Source organism: Lepidochelys kempii, chromosome 1 (assembly GCF_965140265.1).
Source record: "Lepidochelys kempii isolate rLepKem1 chromosome 1, rLepKem1.hap2, whole genome shotgun sequence".
In the NCBI taxonomy this organism is placed as follows: Eukaryota; Metazoa; Chordata; order Testudines; family Cheloniidae; genus Lepidochelys; species Lepidochelys kempii.
In genome coordinates, this window is record NC_133256.1 from 324,799,172 (window position 1) to 324,821,495 (window position 22,324).

The 22,324-nt window shown below is 40.5% G+C and overlaps 1 protein-coding gene across 7 annotated transcripts in view; it reads left to right on the forward strand.

The window, feature by feature from the left end:
* Positions 1-22,324, forward strand: part of ATXN7L1 (ataxin 7 like 1) — a 197,942-nt gene that overhangs the window by 143,864 nt on the left and 31,754 nt on the right. For 6 of the 7 annotated variants that reach the window (XM_073328479.1, XM_073328480.1, XM_073328481.1 and 3 more), the window contains 3 exons: positions 9,975-10,258; positions 18,575-18,657; positions 19,500-19,756. In XM_073328479.1, coding sequence (XP_073184580.1) covers positions 9,975-10,258; positions 18,575-18,657; positions 19,500-19,756 — 624 coding nt within the window. Of the gene's footprint in view, positions 1-5,646; positions 5,766-9,974; positions 10,259-18,574; positions 18,658-19,499; positions 19,757-22,324 lie in introns of those variants that run through there. The other variant, XM_073328485.1, reaches the window with a different exon arrangement.

A 22,324-nucleotide genomic window follows, 5' to 3' on the forward strand; every position in this document is an offset into this window, starting at 1 on the left:
AGAAGACCTGGGTCCAGATTTGATCCACCAGCCCTTCCTCCACCACCTTAGGGCATGCAGCCTATTTGACTTTTGTATTGAGGGCAGCATACCAATGGTGAAGTTATTGACCATATCTCCAAAGTTCAGAAGGACAGGCTTCTAAAGTGCTTGGGAAACAATAACTATGGACAAGGTGATCCTAAGCACTCTGGGATCAGGTTATACCATCCAATTTCTGTCCATTCTCCCCTCCTACCTCCTTCAGCAGGTCCAAATTCTGGTGTTCTGGGGGCTTTTAGAGAGGAAGTTCATCATCAGGGAAAGGAATTCTGCTTCTGTTCCTTCCTGATCCCCAAGTCCAAAGAAGGCATGAAAGCTATCCTTGATCTTCATGGTCTCAACAAATACATCAGATACGGAGATTCTGCATGGATATCCAGACTACTGTTCTCCCCACACTGGATCACAATGACTGGTTTGCTGCTCTAGATCTTCAGGATGCCTGCTTCCATGTGCAGATTTTCCCAGGCCACAGGATATTTCTGAGATTTGTAGTGGCAGTGCAGCATTATCAATATATGGTGCTCCCTTTGGCCTGTCCTCAGCCCTACATGTATTTACCAGATACATGACTGTAGTGGTGACCTATGTCAGGAAAATGGGAATTCACATCTTTCCTTATCTGGATGATTGGTTACTGAGGGACAAGTCCAAAGACCACGTTCTCTGCCACATCCAGTTCACAATTTTGTCTTTTTGATCACCTGGGTCTAATTTAGAACAAAGGGAAGTCACACCTAATATCAACTCAAAAAATAGAGTTCATTGGGGCCCTACTAGACTATACAAGTTTGAGGGCTTTCCTAATGATCGAGAAATTTCAGGCAATTCACCAACTATGTCTATCCCTCTGGTCTCATGATCACTCATCAGCTACAATCTGTGTGTGCCTAAAGTTACTAGGGCATATGGTGGCATGCACTTAGGTAGTCCAACATGCAAGATTGCATTTGTGTTCTCATCAAGGCTGGATGAAACTAGTCTAGCTCCCAGATAGTCAGTTGAAGGACATCTTAGTATGAGTACCACCAAACATCCTGGACTCCCTAGAGTGGAGGACAGATCAGTTCAATGTTTGTCCAGTGTTCCCTTTGTCCACCCTTCTCCAACCAGGACTATAGTTCCCAGTATATTCACAATGGGCTGGGGAGCACATCTAGGGTCATCGCAAGTTCTGGACGTTTCCCTTTGTATCATTTTTCTGGAACTTTGCGCTATTTACAGTGAATGCCTGGCCTTTCAGTCTCAGATCAGGGGTACAGCGGTTCATATCCTTAACGACCATATCATTGAAATATATTATGTGAACAAGCAGGGAGGGGCTAGTTCCAACCCACCTTGCCAGGAAGTGATAAAATTTTGGTATCTGTGTATCAAGGAGGTGATTACCCCCACAGCGGCTCACTTAGTGTTCAGAATCAGTTAGCCGACCACCTCAACAGTTTTTTATCCTAGAATCATGATTGGTCCTTGAAGAACAACGTATTGAGATCCATCTTCAGAGATTGGAGTATTGCAGTGATAGACTTGTTTGCAACAAAAGACAACAGGAAATGCAGTCAGTTGTGATCTCGAGTGGGACCCAGTCTAGGCTCTTTAATCAGTGCCTTCCATTTGAATTGGGGATCAGAGCTGATGTATACTTTAATTCTTCAGGTTATCCTGAAACTGCAGTTGGATCATACCAAACTGATACTCTCATCGCCAGCTTGCCCAAGACAAGGCTGATTCTCTGATCTTCTTGACCTGTCTGACATCCCAAATACTTTCCCCTCCTCCCTTCTGATGCACTGAGCAGTCTGCATCTGTTGACGTGGATGCTATATGGTTAGATGAGGGGGAAGGACATTGCTTGGAAGCAGGGCACTGAGTGTTACTTAACAGCAGAAAGCTTTCTACTAAACGACATATTTTATCAAATGGAAGCATTATTCTGTTTGGTCACTAGCTCTGGGAATCCAGCCAAAGCAAGCATGCATTCAAGATGTTTTGGATTATCTGTTGCTTCTTAAGTCATCAGGACTGTCTCTGAGCTCCTTGAGCGTCTGCTTAATGAGGATATTGACATTCCAGTGTTTTAAGGGAAGATAATTTTTTCTAACTCCCTGATATGCAGATTTTTTAAAAAGGATTGTCTGTCTCCAAGTCATCAGTCGTCTTGACTCGGTCTCTTATGCAGATCGTGTGAAGGGTCAGGTGGTTTCCAAGCAGACAGTTCCCAGATGGATTACTTCCAGCATTATGGCAGCATATGAAGTGGCTCAGTCTACACCTTCTCAAAGACCAGTGGCTCATTCAACAAGGGCCCAAATAGCTTCAGTCACATTCCTCAGTGATGTTCTATATTAGACATTTGCAGAGCAGCTACCATTGTCTTCAGTATATATTTTTACCAAGCATTATGTTAGTACGACTGCATCAAGGTCAGATGCAAACTTTGGGAGGGCAGTTTTGCAGTTGTTCTTTAGCCCCACCTCCTTTAGTTATTGCTTTTGAGTGGCCTTAGTGGAATACATGTCTGCAACTACTCGAAGAAATAAACTAGTAACTTACCGGAACTGTAATTGTTTTTCTCTAATATGTGGGTGCAGATGTAGATTCTACGACCCACCCTACATCCCCTCCTCATCAGAATTATTAGCTTTGGATTCTGGTGCGAAGGAACTGAAGGGAGTCAGGGCAGCATTGCCCTTATAGCAGGGGAGGGGCTATAGGACTGAAAGGCATGAGTGCTTTTGCAAAGTTCTCAGACTGTGATGCACACTTTGAGTGGAATACTGCACATCTGCACCAATATCTCAAACAACAACAGTTACAGTACAGGTAATTAGTTTTGTTCCATGAAACTATGTTAACCGGCAAGCATCATATTCCTATCCTTTAATTCTTTTTCAGGTGAGTCTGATATCAGCTCTTCCATTATTTTGCTCAGGCTAGCCCAACCTATATTAACCCTTTTTGAACATTGTCACAACATTAACACTCTTTCAGTTTTCTGGCATTTCCCCAATATCCCAAGATGTGTTAAAAATTAATATCAGGAGGACCAGAGATCTCCTCAGCTAACTCTTTTAGGACTCTTGAATGCCAGATATCCGGGCATGCTGATTTAAAAATATTTACTCCCAGTAGATGTTGTTTTACATCTTCCTTAGTTTATTAATGACCTGGAAGGTACTTCATCCTCAGTGATAAGAATACATAATCCTGCTTCTTTACAAATACAGAAAAGAAATATTTATTAAACACTTCTGTCTTTTCTGTGTCATTATTAACAATCCTTTTTGAAGTGCCAAATGTATACATTACTGGTTGGGATTTTCCTTTGTTTGCCCATCCTGAATGTAATTTGGGTCATGATTGTATTTCTTTCCCCTTCCTCTCCCCCTTCCCACCCCCACCAATTCATTCAGTGAAAAGATAAGGCACCATTTATATCAGTGATCTCTTGGAGAAAAACTAAAGTTTTCTGTAATGACAGGTTTCAGAGTAGCAGCTGTGTTAGTCTGTATCCGCAAAAAGAAAAGGAGTACTTGTGGCACTTCAGAGACGAACAAATTTATTTGAGCATATGTGGAAACAGCTGGCACATATCTATTCAGGGGACACCATCATAGGGCCTAATCACATCAGCCACACTATCAGAGGCTTGTTCACCTGCACATCTACCAATGTGATATATGCCATCATGTCCCAGCAATGCCCCTCTGCCATGTACATTGGCCAAACCGGACAGTCTCTACGTAAAAGAATAAATGGACACAAATCAGACGTCAAGAATTAGAACAATCAAAAACCAGTCGGAGAATGCATCAATCTCTCTGGTCACTCGATTACAGACCTAAAAGTCGCAATATTACAACAAAAAAACTTCAAAAACAGACTCCAGCGAGAGACTGCTGAATTGGAATTAATTTGCAAACTGGACACCATTAAATTAGGCTTGAATAAAGACTGGGAGTGGATGTGTCATTTCACAAAGTAAAACTATTTCCCCATGTTTATTTTCCCCCCTACTGTTCCTCACATGTTCTTGTCAACTGCTGGAAATGGCCCACCTTGATTATCACTACAAAAGGGTTTTTTTCTCTCCTGCTGGTAATAGCTCACCTTACCCGATCACTCTAGTTACAGTGTGAATGGTAACACCCATTATTTCATGTTCTCTGGGTATATAAAATCCCCCTACTGTATTTTCCACTGCATGCATCCGATGAAGTGAGCTGTAGCTCACAAAAGCTTATGCTCAAATAAATGTTAGTCTTTAAAGTGCCACAAGTACTCCTTTTCTTTTTAAAGTTTTCTGGTCCCTAAGCAACCAACAGCTTCCAGCTCTGTGATTGATTAATCATTATCTGTCATCACGAGGTCCAAGATAATTGCCTTGTGTTGAATGCAATACCTTTAGTGTTAGAAAATTATGTATAATTTTTAAAAATTCTAATGATGTTTTACTTCTGGCTACATGAGACCTCCAGCATGTCTCCAAAAGTAAAGTCCCCCATAATATCACAAGTTTTCTTTCCAAACATTACAGACAACAGGTGTTAAGGAGCAATTCATTCTATTCTCTAGTTTGATTTGGTGGTCTGAAACTTACCCAAGCTAGTAACCCCTCCTGGGCTTTGTTAGTTAGCTCATTGGTCCATATGCATTCAAGACTCTGTAATTCTGAGTTATCAGTAAGTATAAAACAAGTAAGTTCTCTGCCATTATTCTTGTTTTAGCATATTTACTCCATTATTTTTAATACTAAAATAGAGAATCTATTTTGGGGGACACTTTTGCCCCTTTTTATTGCTTATCAGTGTTTTTAAATGTATCTATATAAAAATAAAAATGTGTCTTGAAAACTTATTCAGCTTTATTTTTACATAATAAAAACTACTTGACTTTGAGTTAAATTGGCCATGATTTCTTGTGTTCATAAATTACTGTAGTTCAATCATCTCTAAGAAGACTAATGCTTTTCTCCAAGAAGTCATTTTTATATAAATGGAGTCTTTTCACTGAATGAGTGGGAGAGGAATACACACAGAGGGCCAAGTTCTGTGGCAATGTTGAAGTGAGACTATAGCAGGAAAAGCAGGTATAGGGGATATGCTTTATCTTGCACCCTTGTGTTGCTTTGGGTGCAATCACCTTGTAACTTATACTGGTTTCACATACCTATTGAATGTAGAGTGGGTATAAGTTATGCTACAGTTTTGCCCATTTTCTGACCAACTTACAAAACCATTTTTTCCACCACAGAATTTGGCCCTCTTTGACAGTTGCATCTAATTAATACCAGATCTGGATATTGCTATGCTACACAATTCTTTTATGGTTTGATATGTGTATGATTTATACAAATCTCAAGGCTCTGGGTGCTTTTGCCATATTAAAACCTACAATCACACTGATAAAACAAAAATTCCTAACTCTTCAAAACCAGGGAAAGGGAAGGTGGATGTGCTCCAGCCACAGATCCCAGCCCTTCAGTCACACATTCCAGCTTTCCGCTCACCTTCCTCAAAAGCCTGGAGAAAGAGAGGTTATGCAGCATGCCCTGAAGATCAATAGACTTTTGGGCTATTTTGGACCAAGGTTCCAAAGTTCAGGGCCCCTCACAGAGAATACCCTGTCAGCAGCTCCTTCTCTTTCAAACTAAGGGAACTCCAGCCCTGGCACCTCTGCCAGCTGCAGCAATGCAGCATGGGAAGAGGCAGTTTCTCAAACAGGTAAGTCCTAAGTCACTTGGTGCTTTGTATGAAAAATCCAGTATCTTGAACTCCACTCAAAGTCAGGAGGTAGCCATAGCACATCTCAGAGCACTGGCAACTTATGCTCCTGGCAAAAAAACTCCACTTAACAGACATATTATGTTAGCATATTTCAGTGTCTATCTTGATTCAGAAGAAGATGCACAGTTAACAATATAAAATTTTTGAGAATGAGCACAATTGTAAACATTCTCTGCTCTTTTAAAACGTTTGCAATGATAATGTCCTTAGTTAATAAACTTGATTTGTGCTTCAAAAGAAACATTTAATAAAACTGTAATAAGGGGAAACTTTGTGCTGTACCCATCCAGTTAATGCATTTTCTTTTTAACTATAGTATGTACACAGTTTAAAGGTCTGTAAGACAATGATTAGACTAAACAACTTCTTATACTCTGACTCATCAGAAGTATCTGTGTCTGGGATGGCCTGGTGCTCTAGGTTATCCTGGGGGTTAAAATTAAAGGTTAGCTCAGTCTTTAGCACTCATTACTGGATAACTAATGTGATACTGATTTTTAAAAAAAAGTCTCCAGAGGCAATCAGAAGCCGGTAAGCCTAACTTCAATATCAGGCAAATTGGCTGAAACTACAGCAAAGAACAGAATGATCAGACATATAGATGAACACAGCATCTTGAGGAAGATGGTTTTTGTCAAGGAAAATCATGCCTCACCAATCTGTTAGAATTCGTTGTGGGGGTCAAAAAGCATGTGGACATGGGTGATCCAGTGGACATAGTGTACTTTGATTTTCAGAAAGCCTTTGACAAGGTCTCCACACCCCTGGCTCTTAAGCAAAGTCAGCAATCATGCTATAGGAGGGAAGGTCCTCTCATGTTTACAAGGTAGAAAACAAAGGGTAGGAATAGATGGTCAGTTTTCACAGTGGAGAGAGGTAAATAGCAGGGTCCCCCAAGGACCTGCAGTGGGACCAGTGCTGATGAACCTATTCATAAATGAACCAGAAAAAGGGGCAAACAGTGAGGTGGCAAAGTTTGCAGATGATACAGAATTATTCATGATAGTTAAGTCCAAAACTGACTGCAAAGAGTTAACAAAAGGAGCTCACAAAACTGGGTGACTAGGCAAGAAAATGGCAGATGAAATTCAGTGTTGATAAATGCAAATTAATGCACATTAGAAAATATAATCCCAACTGTACATACAAAATGATGGGGTCTAAATTAGCTATTGACTCCAAGATCTTTTTCTTGAGTGGTGTCATGGTTAGTTCTCGGAAAACATCAGTTCACTGTGCAGCGGCAGTCAAAAAAGCTAACATAATGTTAGGAACTATTGGGAAAGGGATAAATAAGAAGACAGAAAATACCACAATGCTGCTATGTAAGTCCATGGTATGACCACGCCTTGAATACTGCATGCAGTTCTGGTTGCCACATCTCAAAAAAGTTGCATTAGAATTGGAGACAGTACAGAGAAGGGCAGCAAAAAAGATTAGGGGTATGGAACAGCTTCCATGTGAGGAGAGCTTAAAATGCTGGGGCTGTTCATCTTGGGAAAGAGACAACTGAGGGGGATATGACACAGGTGTGAATGGTGTAGAGAAAGTGAATAAGGAAATGTTATTTGCCCCTACACACAAACCAAGAGTCATCCAATGAAATTAATAGGCTGCAGATTTAAAAAAAAAATAAGGAAGTACTTCACACAATGCACAGTCAACCTGTGAAACTTGTTGCCAGGGGATGTTGTGAAGGCCAAAAGTATAACAGGGTTCAAAAAAGAATTAGATACGGTCATGTAGGACAGGTCCATCAATAGCTATTAGCCAAAGATGGTCAGATACGCAACCCCATACTCTGGCTGTCCCTACACCTCTGACTACCGGAAGCTGGGAGTGGATGACAGGGTATGGATCACGGAATAAATTGCACTGTTCTCTTCTGGAACCAGCCACTGTTGAAAGACAGGTTTCAGAGTAGCAGCCATGTTAGTCTGTATCCACAAAAAAGAAAAGGAGGACTTATGGACTTTTTCTGCGGAAAAGGACCTAGGGGTGACAGTGGACGAGAAGCTGGATATGAGTCAGCAGTGTGCCCTTGTTGCCAAGAAGGCCAATGGCATTTTGGGATGTATAAGTAGGGGCATAGCGAGCAGATCGAGGGACGTGATCGTTCCCCTCTATTCGACATTGGTGAGGCCTCATCTGGAGTACTGTGTCCAGTTTTGGGCCCCACACTTCAAGAAGGATGTGGAGAAATTGGAGAGAGTCCAGCGAAGGGCAACAAAAATGATTAGGGGACTGGAACACATGAGTTATGAGGAGAGGCTGAGGGAGCTGGGATTGTTTAGCCTGCAGAAGAGAAGAATGAGGGGGGATTTGATAGCTGCTTTCAACTACCTGAAAGGGGGTTCCAAAGAGGATGGCTCTAGACTGTTCTCAATGGTAGCAGATGACAGAACGAGGAGTAATGGTCTCAAGTTGCAGTGGGGGAGGTTTAGATTGGATATTAGGAAAAACTTTTTCACTAAGAGGGTGGTGAAACACTGGAATGAGTTACCTAGGGAGGTGGTAGAATCTCCTTCCTTAGAGGTTTTTAAGGTCAGGCTTGACAAAGCCCTGGCTGGGATGATTTAACTGGGAATTGGTCCTGCTTTGAGCAGGGGGTTGGACTAGATGACCTTCTGGGGTCCCTTCCAACCCTGATATTCTATGATTCTATGGCACCTTAGAGACTCACAAAGTTATTTGAGCATAAGCTTTTGTGATGAAGTGAGCTGTAGCTCACGAAAGCTTATGCTCAAATAAATTTGTTCGTCTCTAAGGTGCCACAAGTCCTCCTTTTCTTTTTGTTGAAAGACAGGGTACTGGGCTAGGTGGGCCATTGGTCTGACCCTGTGTAGCCGTTCTTGGCCAAGCAAGCAGAAGCTGAGAAAGCAGCAGAGGTGATACTTGTACTTACTGGTGAAGATTTGGTCTGCTACATAAATATCCCCTTTGATTCATGTTTAGGAACAGCTCTTGCATTTCAAGGACAGTCTGTCTGTTTCCTCAGTATGGAATAATGCCCCGAGAGCATCACCAGAGAATTTGCGTGCCATCTGGATGTGTATTTGGTGAAAAAGTAGTTGAGCACACCCTGTCTGACAAGAGGAATGCCTCAAAGAGGGTGGGGCAAGGAGTGGAATAATGGAGATGTTTTCATTATGGCTTTTTAACAATACCTGGGCTTAAAGCTCTGTGCCTCTTTATCGTGAATGTTATCTATCTGGATTTGTTTTCCTGGGGAGGGCTTGAGCTGGCAGGCAATATGAGGATGGATGTTGGATGGATGGACAAAGAATTGTGCATCTTCACTATATGTCTGCTCATTTGCATGTCAGCCAGTAAACTCAAAGCATTTTAGGATTAAAATAAATTTCTTTATTAAACTAAAATAAATCCGATCTTGCTCACCTCTTGCTATTGAATTGAGAATGTTACATTTGTTAATGCCATAAATATACTGTTAAAAAGGTCAAATTATACAGAGCTCATTATTGCTGAGCTTATTCTAGAAAGGACAAATTAAGCTGATTGTTTATTTATTAATTCTTAAAATTGTATTAAAATATATTTTAGGGTCTGCCAAACTCATTAGGGAGACTGTTAAAGTTGCCAGGTTCAAAATGTGACTTCTTTCCCTCTAATCCCCAAAATACATATAATCTTTTGGGACCCTTCTAAGCAAGAGAATGTTTTATGGATATTTATTAATTAATGTTAATACTGCCAATAGCAAAGCACACAATCATGATGAACACTGTATGGCAAAAAAAAAAAAAGTGTTTGCCTATTATTGGAGGAATAAAATCTTTATATAAAAAGACTAATTTTAAATTTCAAGATTCCAAAGAGGAATTATAAATAGTGGGGAAAATGGATCGTAAAAAGGAAAAGTATATACCTTGACCCTATATAATTGGTTCTCAAAACTTCCATGCTTTGAAAAATGGCCATTTATGTAAATACCTAATTGAACGAAATATTACATGTTTGCAAAGTATCTCATTTTTAGTCTGGTCCCAGGATATTATGTCACTTCATTCAGATGTTCTTATATAACTGTGTCTAATTCATAATAAAATGTAGAAATAAGTTAAAAAACTGTAAATCCTGTGGTACAGAAAATACAACTTGAAGACTCTTTCTTTGGTTTTGCAGTGTTCCTGTTCCTGTAGTCAGTCTAGAGAAAATTCCTAACCTAGTGAAGGCAGATGGTGCCAATGTTAAAATGAATTCTACAACCGCCACCACCATCACCTCCTCCTCAGCCTCTTCATCCACCATACCTGCTCCAACTTTGATTAAATCTGCTTTGACATCTAAGTCAGTGCCACCATCTCCAGAAAAGATTCTGAACGGCAAAGGAATTCTAGCTCCTTCAATAGACAAGAAACACCAAAACAGCACTAAAAGCAGTAACAAGCCTTACAAAAGACTTTCAGGTGAGTGATATTGTACTGCGCCTTTTGAGATAGTCCATCATTCTTCATTAATAATTTTTGTAGCTGAAGAGTAATATATTGTAATATGCTATAGCTATGTTTTACTGTAAGATGCTGTTTTTAATATGAATAGTTAGCCTGCAAGTCCTTGCCATATGGATAAAATATTTCCTTAATAAAATACAAGTTCATTTTGCCTTAGAATTAACCTTGGTGGTTAACTATTTGTCCTCAGTTGACCAGCAGATAAAATGTAGACTATCTAGGGAATAAATGCAGTAAAATAAAAGGGCAACAGGCTCTCCCTTTTTAATTTATTTTTAGCCATATTGAACAAATTTGCTGCAAACCAGTGTAGTAATGATCAACTTACCAAGATTTAGTATTGTTCTTCAGTCACTCCAATTGAATACTTGAGATTTGAGTTATTAATGTATATCTTGTAGCTGAGGGCCCATGCTGCCAGGTGGCTATAATTCATAAAGTTGTGTGTAAAAAAGCCAAAAATGTCTGAGAACTTAAATATTGGACAGTAACAGACTGTGAATCACAGTGATGGTTGAACCTGGTGATATTCTAAACAGAAAAAGCTCTCTACCTTGCTTGAAGCTGTTTCCATCACTTCACACTGACACAACAGACATCGTAGGGCTTCAGAGTGGGGTTATTGTGTGTGCTGGTTTTGTCTTTGGGTGGGGGATTGTGTTAATTTGTGTGTGGGTTGTGTTGTGCTGGGAGAGCTGTGTGGATTTGTTTGAGTGGAAAGTGAGAGGTGTATGCTCTGACAAGAGGCTATGTGAGTTTGGGGTAGTTGTGTGTGCTGGTTATGTTGTTGTGTGAGTGGTGTTGATTTGTGCCGGTGACAGTTGGGTGCATGGGTGTGGCAGTTGGGCCACATAATCTGTGTAGTGTCCCTCATTCAGCCAATGAAGATGTGCATGCAAATTAGCTACAGAGTAAGGGTGGTGATTGGTTGAGTTACCTCTGGTATCACAATGGTCTGAGTCTCTTGACATGGCATAGATACATGCCTTCTCTAGTTGTACACTGCACAGGTGTAATTTGTAAAGTCAGAATGGCTGAGAACTTAAAAACTGGACCGTAACAGGGTGCAAAAGCCAGTGATGATTCACCCTGTTAATAATCTGAAGAAAAAGAGCTCTCAGCCACATTTCTAGCTGCTTCCATCACTTTATATTGACTCAACAGACATTTTAGGCTTCAGAATGACTCACATGACATTCCTGGACTCTTATTATATACATGTGGTTAGTTCAACTGAGAAACATAACTTCTGCCACTTGCAAGGTGTCCATTGGATGTGCCATCAGTAAGTGTCTTTCATGTTAAACATCATGCCTGTACTAATGAATGAGCTTTTCAGGGATATTGTTATGTGGCTCCAGTGTGTTAGTTGTGTAGCTGTGCAATACAGTTACTCATCTTACTCTCAGGAAATGCGTACAATTTTGCATTGTTATACCTTTAAAAGGGACAAAAACTTAGAGTATATGCTGTGTACAACATTCTGTTTTTAATTTTGGTAAGGAGGCAGTATGATACAAAAACGTCACCCTAATCTGATGGGACTTCACCCTATCACACTGTAAAATAATTTTTAAGCTTTTATTTTTTCTTAAATATCAGGAAATACTACACAGATTTAGGGAAGAGACACTGGTGCTAGGTAAATCTTGTCTCTCATTTCTTCTTCCACCACAAGTGAAGAGGGCTGCACATGTGTACATCCACACACAGAGAGCAAAACTGGGGTCTGGTTTCTCTTAATGGGGAGGAGGAGGTAGGATTTGGGGAGGCTGCACAATCTGTGATCATGACCTGCACAATCTTATCTGTGGTGAGAAGGCAGAATATGGGCCTGTTGATCTGTCACTTTGCAGATCCACCAACGGAGCAAGAGGATAAGCATCATGGAAGAAACTGGAGCTCAAGGATGCAGTAGCAATTACAAAGTGCCCACTGCTTTACAGCCAGAGGGGAGGATTTTTCCCCAGAGCTGAGCCAGGCCAGTTGCAGGACTCTGGGCAGAGAATTTGCTGCCAAAAGCAGAAAATACATTTTTGTTCTGAATGAAGGAAAACAAAATGTCTGAGTTAGGTTTTCCAGCAAAAGTAACTGCATCAGAAGCTGCATAGGGCCTATTCATCCACTGGCAGCACACCGAGATTTGGGCAGGAAATTTCTTGTGTGAATTGAAAGTCTGATCTTCCTATTGGCAGTGCTATACAGATTAGGCTGTGCGCTTGATAGAAAGTTAATTGATTCTGTTTCCCAAATGTGTGTTGTGACACCACTGATTAGTTATAAAATAATTTATAAAGGTGAATGCTATTATTTGTAATTGAGTTTAAAGTATAACCCAGGTTTTTGTAGACTGAATAACGTTGTTGTTTTTTTAATTTTCTCACATTTGGCAGTTAGTATTATGGCCTTGTTAGAATGGCTTGACTCCAAAACAGTGCAAGGTGTGTTTTCTAAGACTGTGTGTGGTATGGAACAGTGCCATTGCGCTAAAGCATTTAGTATGGTGTCTTCTTTCTTAACTAGTTAAAGGTGCCTCACAGGAAACCTTTTTTTCCTAAGGTTTTGCAGGTGACCATACCAAAATTCAACAAAGCTGAAAGTACTTAGCATAAATGACTCATTTATCTTTTTTCATCTAACGTTTCATTTACTAGGATCTAATTTATGATTCCAATGAACAAATACAGGGCATTGTGTTCTACCAGAAAACAGTTTAAGATACCAGTGGAAAGAATGGTTTAAGGAAATATTAAAATTTTTAGGAGCTTAAGTTCAAAATTCAGCTTAGATGTCTCTTCCCTGGACAATGGGAGCTTGTCTTCACTGCATTGTTAGCTCAAGCTGTGACTCAGGTTTTGCCCCTAAGTAGACAACAGGACAGACACACTATATCTGTAGCTCAAGTTAAGTGGTGCTTTAAGCTCAAGCTAGCTGGTCTGTAAGGGGGCTGCATTGAAACTCAAATGCTGCTGATGCTCAAGCAAGTAATGCGGTGGGGATGCAGCAGCTCACAACTCATCTGTTAATCTGATCACTCTGTGTAGCTCGAGTGCTGTTTTGCAGTGTGGTTGCTCTCACGCCACTCTCACTTGACCTAGGCTAGCTCCAGGGGAGTAACTCGAGTGTGCTAATTCAAGCTAATTCTTGCAGTGAAAACAAGCGCTAGCTGATGGGCTCAGTCTTCAAACTACCAGCCTTGCTCCACAGACGACTGTAGGGGTTGTATACACTGATGTTGTATTTATTTATAAATATTTACTGTATATGCAACAGTCATTAGAGTGACTAATTACTCTGAAGAAGTCATCACAGTATGGGGCCTTCTTTCATATGGCTTAACTAGGGCTAGAGTAGTTCCACACTGGCACTGACTCAGCAAATTTTGCCAGTTCACCATATCGGCCAATATATGAAAATTTGCTTGGGGGAAATCTCCAAATAGGCTAGGACTCTGTCGTAGTACTTTGTGGTCATTCTGGTGGATCTTAAGCTATTTTTTCACATGAATATCTTGATTGCCAGAGCCACAAAACTGATAGTTTTCAGGTTGTTCTTTAAAGATCTGTTCTGTTACCAGATCTAGAATCCACTAAATCCTGCCTTCTCTGCCCCACTTATTGATGCAGCACCATGATACAGTTTGTGATTGTTCATCACAATGAGGCAAGTAAAGTAAGTTGTGAGAACATGTAAATGTTTTATACAGGTTGTACGTCAACGCGGTTGGTTTCCCACCATTATTACACACAATTTGGCACAGGCTGAGCTGAAGATCTGAGGGTTAGTAAAAGATTCTTTGGAATATACCCAGGACTTAATATACTTGTTTTACACACTAAGTGGGCAGGGTAATTTTTAGGTTCATCTCAGTCTTTTGCTGCAGAAGTGGAGCCAGTCATCTCAGTCCCAGCAATGGACTTAAACTGGTTTATATCAGTTTTACTTCCTTCTCACAGCCCTGCCCTCTATCTTTACCCTACATCCTTGAGTGAGGCTAAAGCTCTTTCTATGGCTGAAGGCTGGTTCTTGTTGGGGATGGTCAGGGATGCTGCCCTCCTCCCTGTGACAAAGTCTGAGCAGGGAGAGAGGTAGCCCGCCTAGAGAGCTGCGAGAGGCAGTCTCAGGGATCAGTGTCCCCTAGCAGCAAACTGGAAGAACTGAATCTGGAAAAATAGCCTTTTTCCATTCTAAATCCCATTTATGGACAAAGCTAAAGAACTGGAAGCCCCATCTAGATAGGACTATCTGCTGATTTGCAAGCTGTGGCTATAGGTTGTAGAGTTTACTCCCTCCTCTTCGTTCTGCCAAGACTATAATGTTGCTCTAAGCCACCCACTGCAGCTGCTCCAGAGAAATGCTTGCACTCTGCCATTTTGGAGGATCAGTGTGTCAACCCTGCAGCATGCTCAGGCTATGCCAGTGCAGATCTGTGACAATCCAAGGTCACATTTACAACTGGGACTCTGACCTGACATAATGGATACTCTTACTCTCTGGGAATCGAAGAGCTCTGTTTTTATCATTGCTTAGCAAGAAGGTGGTGATCTTTCCACTTAGACATGGACTTCACCATAGAGCAGTTTGGTGTACATGGCTACTCTTGGAAAGATTGCTCAACTACAAGAATCTGTGGTTTACCTGCTTACTTAGCAGTGTTCCTTGCACAAAGTATATTATGTCATTGCTCTGTGGGTCATACAGGCTTCCAGTTTTTCTGACTGCAAATCAGGATGTTGGCTCATATCTTTAAAGCCCTGCATAGTTTGGGACCTAGCTGTCTTAGGAACTGCCTTTTTCCTCATACTCCATCCTAGTAGTTTTTGATCAGTCAGGATTTTCTGACAGTTCCCAGTTTTGTGTGTTCCTGAGGCTGGAGGGCTAATGTTTTTAGTGGAGCACTCTTGGTTGTTGAATTTGCTTTCATGTTGGTCCTACAGTCTGAGCTTATGGGTGTTCAGGGCATATAGCAAGGCTTGTCCATTCACTCCATCTTTCTCTTTTCGTTCTTTTTAGTTACAGTTTTGTCTGTATAGTTTGTTTTAATTTTGGGGGGCAAAGGAGGAGATTATGTAAATGAACCTAGAACAACACATTATATACATTTAACAGCATAACTTAAATAATTGACTCATACAATTGTCCTGTGAACATACATTTTGATGTATTAAGTATTTCTGTAGTTTCATCTTATTTAGTGTACACGCAAGCCCTTTAGTGTCTGCTATGCGTCAAGGGCCACAGCAGCATCTACTACTCAGGACAGATTTCATTGCCATTGTAGTTTTCCAATAGTGATGGTGCTGACCACCATTTCAGGTGTATGCACCTGCTCTGAATGCCTTGTTATCCCCTCTTTCTGCCATGTCCCTTTATCCAAGGGTCAACAACACAAATACTAATTTAACATTTTGTTTATAATTAAGTTCTAAAAAATATGTATAACTCAGTACTCAGATCTGTCGGTCACTAGTACATCTAGGAAGTAAGTGTTGTCTACCTATTGCAAGTAGTTAGAGTCAGAAATCAGATTCTACTCCCAGCTCTGCCACTGACATGCTGTATGACCTTAAGCAAGTCCCCTAACTTCATTGTGTGCCTCGGTTTACCCATCTTTAAAATGGGGATAATAATTCATGCCCTGTCTCAGCAGGGATGTTGAGATTTATTGTTTGTAAAGCATTTTTGGATCTTAAATTAAAGGTTCTATATAGATTTAAAGTATTTATTAGTGGCATTCACAAAACTGCACAACTGTACGAACATAGAGTTGAGGGAATTGTTGAACGACCGAGCTATTTTCTCCATTATGTATGTGACAGTGGAATTGTGATAAATGAAAGGGGAGGGGTCACTCCCTTTTATGGACCCGGCCAGCCAGCTAGCTATAAAAAGCCCTCTTAGTAGCTATTCTCTACTTGCTTTACCTGTAAAGGGTTAAAAAGTCTCCCTGCATAGGTAAAAGGAAGGGAGTGAGAACCTCACCAAAAAAGCCAATGGGAAGGCTAGAACTTTTCAAAATTGGGGAAAAAAACTCCCCCTTTGTCTGTCTGTTGTGGTTCTCCAGAGAGAGGGGGACAGAGCAGTGATGCTGTAAAAAGCTTTGGGCCAGGTATGAAAATCATGGAATATCACGGTTGGAAGGGACCTCAGGAGGTTATCTAGTCCAATCCCCTGTTCAAAGCAGGACCAATCCCCAATTTTTGCCCCAGATCCCTAAATGGCCCCCTCAAGGATTGAGCTCACAACCCTGGGTTTAGCAGGCTAATGCTCAAACCACTGAGCTATCCCTCAGATCATACCTAGAAACTACTCATTTGAAACCCCAGATATGTAAGTAGATCAGGAAATGTCTAGGAAGACGCAATTCAGTATGTCTTTTATTTCTTTATGGCTTGTGGACTCCTCTGTGCTAACCCCGGTGCTTTTGTTTTGCTTGTAACCTTTAAGCTGGACCTCAAGAAGCTATTGTGATGCTTAATCCTTGTAATTGTTTTCTTTAAAAACCTAGCAAAAATCCTAAATTCAGATGTATTTTATTTCTCTTTTTTTAAATAAAATTTACCTTTTTTAAGAACAGGATTGGCTTTTTGTGTCCCTAAGAGGTTTGTGCACATGTTTAATTAGCTTGGTGGCAACAGCTGATTTCCTTTGTTTCCTTTCTCAGCTCTTCCCCAGAGTGGGGATGAAAGGGCTTGAGAGTACCCCACAGGAAGGAATTCCCAAATGCGCCTTCCTAGGTTCTCAAAGAGGTTTTTGCACTTGGGTGGTGGTCTACCCATCCAAGGTCAGAGAAAAGCTGTAACCTTGGGAGTTTAACACAAGACTGGAGTGGCTAGTATTAATTTTTAGAATCCTTGCAGGCCCCCACCTTCTGCACTCAAAGTGCCAGAGTAGGGAATCAGCCTTGACAGGAATACAAATAGCTATGCATATATCTATCAGAACAGTGGGGAGGTAGGTATAAAATAAGTATGTGTTCATGTTTCTGCTACAGTGCTGTAATATAAAAACTAAAACCTATGTTATACATAAATTGTGGGTGAGACATACAAAATTAAAAATGGTAGTAAAATAGGTAAATCTAGTACAGTTAGCATTAAATATACTAAAACAAATCTCTCAATGGATGTTTACTATTGCTAATAATATTTAGAACTCAGGTAACTTCTTTCTCTTTTCAAAATGCATTGCAAACTTTAAGTAAGCTTCTCAATGCCCCTATGAAATAGGAAAATAAGAATTATTAAACCCATTTTTACAACTGGTGAAGAGGGGACAGATTTAGGCCAAAACTTCCAAATGTAGCTGGTAATTTTGAGTGATTCAAATTTTTAGTGTACAGCTTGAGATATCTATGGCCTGATTCTTCAGAGGTTCTGCTCACCTGCTTCTCCCAGTTGAAATAACTGAGAGCTGCAGCATACAGTCAGTCTTAAGCTGTGCACCCGAAGATTTGAGACACCCAAAATCAATAGCCATATGGAAAATGTTGGCCTTACTGGCCACAGTGATAGTCATACAGTAGAACCTCCTAGTACGAACTGACCAGTCAACCACACACCTCATTTGGAACCAGAAGTACACAATCGGGTGGCAGCAGAGACCAAAAAAAAAAAAAAAAAAGGCATACATAGTACAGTACTGCGTTAAACATAAACTATTATAAAAATAAAGAGAAAGCAGCATTTTTCTTCTGCATAGTAAAGTTTCAAAGCTGTATTAAGTCAATGTTCAGTTGTAAACTTTTGAAAGAACAACCATAACGTTTTGTTCAGAGTTACGAACAACCTCCATTCCCGAGGTGTTCGTAAGTCTGAGGTTCTACTGCAGCTGGAATTTAATTCAAATACTTGGCTTAGTCTGGTACTTGGACCCTTCTATCAAGCCCCATTCTCTAGCCCATATCTCTGAATGCATTAATGACACAACCTCCTTAACTACTACTCCCAAAAGACCTTTTGTCAAGTGAAGCTTTCCCTAGTGTAATAGCAAGTTCTCTGAATTCTGTAAGTGAAATCCTGTTTTTACTGATGGGTGCCATGTGCAGGGAAAGGAGAGAACAGAATTGTCTCAGCCATGCATGTGGTACAAGAGATGCTTTGCTGGTATAGGTCAGGATGGTTCAAATTGGGCCTGGGTGAATAACCAGGGACAGCTTACTGCAGCCCCTTAAAAAATATGTATTTTCTAGGAAGCAGTCTTAATTGACACATCCATTTAAAAACATGTATTTTTGAGACAATCTTTTCTTTTCTTTTTTTCCCCAAACAGAAAGAGAATTTGACCCAAATAAACACTGTGGAGTACTGGATCCTGAAACAAAGAAACCTTGCACAAGATCACTCACCTGCAAGGTACTTTTCTCAGAAGATAAAATATCAGATGCTTTGTTATAGTTTAAAATCCCACCACGGTAATTTGAGAGGTCATACCTGCTCCTGTCTTAGAGACTATGGGTATGGTATTCAAACACTTTCCACAGGTAATTCTTGCTAAAGTAATTCTATTCTGTTTCCTTGGTGAATCAGAGCATCTACATCAATCCACTGATATTTTTGACAAAGGTTTTCCTTATCATTTGTGATGCAGAGGGCATTACAGTTTATTTACAGGCACTCAGTAGCATTGCTTTAAACACTGACTTTTGGTTAATATATGCAGCAGCACTGTTACACAGTCTCCTTGTAGTAAAGATGAAATTCATTTTCTTATAAATAATTTGAGATCTGCTTATATGGCTAAAAGACTCACATGACTGAAACAACAGTGTAAGACACACATATATCTACTGCTGTTGGTCTGTAGAGGGGAACAGGGCAATGTGCTTGAATATCCACCCTTATTTATATTTATACATTTGCCAGTCCAACCAGATCTAATTATTTATTGTAGATTAAGGGCTGCAATTACAATGCTCTAGACAGAATATTAGTAATACTGTTTGGCTTGGAAATGGTAAATGGATAGTTTCCATTATGAAAATTGTCCCGAAAGATAATTTAAAGATAAATTGGACACTTCCTGAAAATAATTTTTTGAATTTATCCAGGGCAATGTGGAATAGCAACTTTTTATTGCCATGACTATATCTAAAGTTGTTTTAAGTGGAGTTTTTCTCTTAGAATTGTGTTTCAGAAATTTAGAGCATTCACAAACATTTTTATACAAAAATTCTTTTTAACCACCCTATTTTTAGACTCATTCACTTAACCATCGACGAGCAGTTCCAGGTCGCAAAAAACAGTTTGACATCCTTCTAGCTGAACACAAAGCTCGATCCAGGGAAAAAGAAGTTGCAAAAGACAAGGAGCATCCACAGTCTATAAGGGAAACCCATCAGAGCCATCCCACACCAGCACAGGATTCTTTGCCAGGATCTTCACTGAACTCTGGGCAAGAACCTAAAGTAACATTTCCTGCAAAATCTAGACCACCCAATTCTGTACTTCCTAGGTGAGCAGCCTTCTCAAATGCATGAATGCGATATTCTGAAACTTCTATAGGAAATGTCCCTCTATGTCTTGTGTACAGATAATGCTATATTTGTGTCATATTTATATGGATTATTCCATAATCAACTATTAATATAGGGTTCTTCTCAGGAGCTGGAAATAGATAACACCAATAGCGGTACTTAAATCACGGTATAATAGTCAGGGCTCTGACTGGGGTGGGGGAGAGTGGTTATTCCATAAACTCTGCTGTCAGTCGCAGAATAGCTGAATGTTTCAGCTAAAATGGTCAGTAGAAGTTAGCAAAGTTAATATTCAAATATCATGAATAGGTTTTAGAGTCAATTCATTTAAGTGAATCAGGGCAATTCATGCCTCTCGGTTAAGTTTGTGAAGGAAGGTGCAACTTAATAGTTCCTGTTCACTTTAATGGGACTGCTTGTACAGGAAGGTGCACTGGGATTATTTAGTCTGCAGAAGAGAAGAATGAGGGGGGATTTGATAGCTGCTTTCAATTACCTGAAAGGGGGTTCCAAAGAGAATGGATCTAGACTATTCTCAGTGGTACTAGATGATAGAACAAGGAGTAATGGTCTCAAGTTGCAGTGGGAGAGGTCTAGGTTGGATATTAGGAAAAACTTTTTCACTAGGAGGGTGGTGAAGCACTGGAATGGGTTACCTAGGGAAGTGACAAAGAAGTGACAAAATCTCCTTCCTTAGAGATTTTTAAGGTCAGGCTTGACAAAGCCCTGGCTGGGATGATTTAGTTGGTGTTGGTCCTGCTTTGAGCAGGGGGCTGGACTAGATGACCTCCTTGATGTCCCTTCCAACTCTGATATTCTATGATTTTATGACTTCAGTGTAAACAAAGTGATCAGCAGCTGGCCCTTAGCACTGTTCTTTCAGGCTGTCTGTCTGTAGCTAATCATTTCTTATTCAGGTTTTCTTTGCAACCACAAGGGCTAATAACACTTCTTAGAATGGAAGCCCAACTTCTAAAGAAACTGATGAAGCTCCTCCACAGAAGTTCTGACATAGTATACTGGGTCAGCTGAACCCGAGTAATGCTCTGGTAAACTCCCCATGTGTTCTAGTTTCTAGCATATAGCGCAGCAGGCCAAGTGACAGTCACTTGTATCTCTTTTGAACTGGAGCACCAGTTTTGGATAGTGTTGATGGGGGTCAGTCAAGTCAGATTGATCCATGCTTCTTTTATTATTTCATATTTCACTTCTTCTGAGAGGTCCCAGTTGGGATTGGGCCCCCAGTGTGCTTGGTATTGTACAAACACATACAAAGATACTGTCCATGCCTCAAAGAGCATATCATCTAAAATAACCAAGTGACATACAAAGGGTGCAGGAAGAGAGCTACAAACAAGGATATGCAGTTTTTATATGCATATCTGCGCTTGCCACTTCAGAAATTATTCTGAATAAAGTAATTGTCAGGTGCTCCGGTCAGCTCCTCAAGCCAGCAATAATTGGCTAATTCAGTTCAGGGAAGGTTCCATGTGCAAGGAGCATGGAAGAACATGTGTAGATGTTTGGGTGAGACTGACAAACTGGCAGATGAGGCTGGCATCTCTGGTGGAGAGGGGAGACTATACAAAGAGATGGGCAAAGAGGCAGGGAATGGCAGAGTTGTGAAGAGACTTAAAGGCTTGCACTTCCTGCAGTGAAAGCCAGTGGAGGGTTTCAAAGAGAAGGGTGAAGCGGTCAGAACAACAGGCAAGGAAGATGAGCTTACCAGTTACGCTTTGTAGTTCTACCCGTTAAGTACTCATTTCTCTTGCAGTGCCTGCGTTTACCATCATAGTGACTATTAGCCTTCCTAGCTCTCGTTATGGTGACATGTATAACTGGTTTGAGATTCTAAACTTCAGTGCAGTTAGAGGTGTAAGCAACTCTGGGCAATTTCCACAAAACAGAGGCAGCTTGGCTATGGCTAGTGACATTTTACGGGGGCTGCTTCCTATTATGTTAAGATTCTCATCAACTCCAAGGTAATGTTAGAGAAAAATCTGTTAGGCAATGAAAACATGCCTGTATTAGCAGCAGCTAGTTTTTATTGTAAGCACTCAACAGACGTGCTCGAATGTTTGTTTCTCTAAATCTACCTTTGGACTCTGGATTGTTGCACGTGTGACTTCTCAGAATCAGAGAGTTACAAAACTGACGGAGAAACAATTTGGCAGTAAATTCACTTGACTAGAGAAGTGACAAAATCAGGCTACCAGTTACAGACCATTTGTTTCCCTCTACCATCAGACTAGCACACATGCACACTTGGCCACGTAGGGTGCAAGTCTTCACTGACTATAACTGAATTCCCCCAACGATTGTTTCTAGGCTGCTTTTGAAGCATATACATTTGTTACCAAAGAAGGCACTATCATGCACGGGGGGGTGGGATTGTTTTGTGGGGTGGGCGGGGAGTGTCTAGCACAAAGCCTGCACTATTCTGGATGGTCCTGCTTTGATTTTTTTTATAGGGTTTTAGAGAAAGACTAGATAAAGTTGTCTACTGGGAAAATCATACTATATAGAGCTATCTGGATTTACTTAAC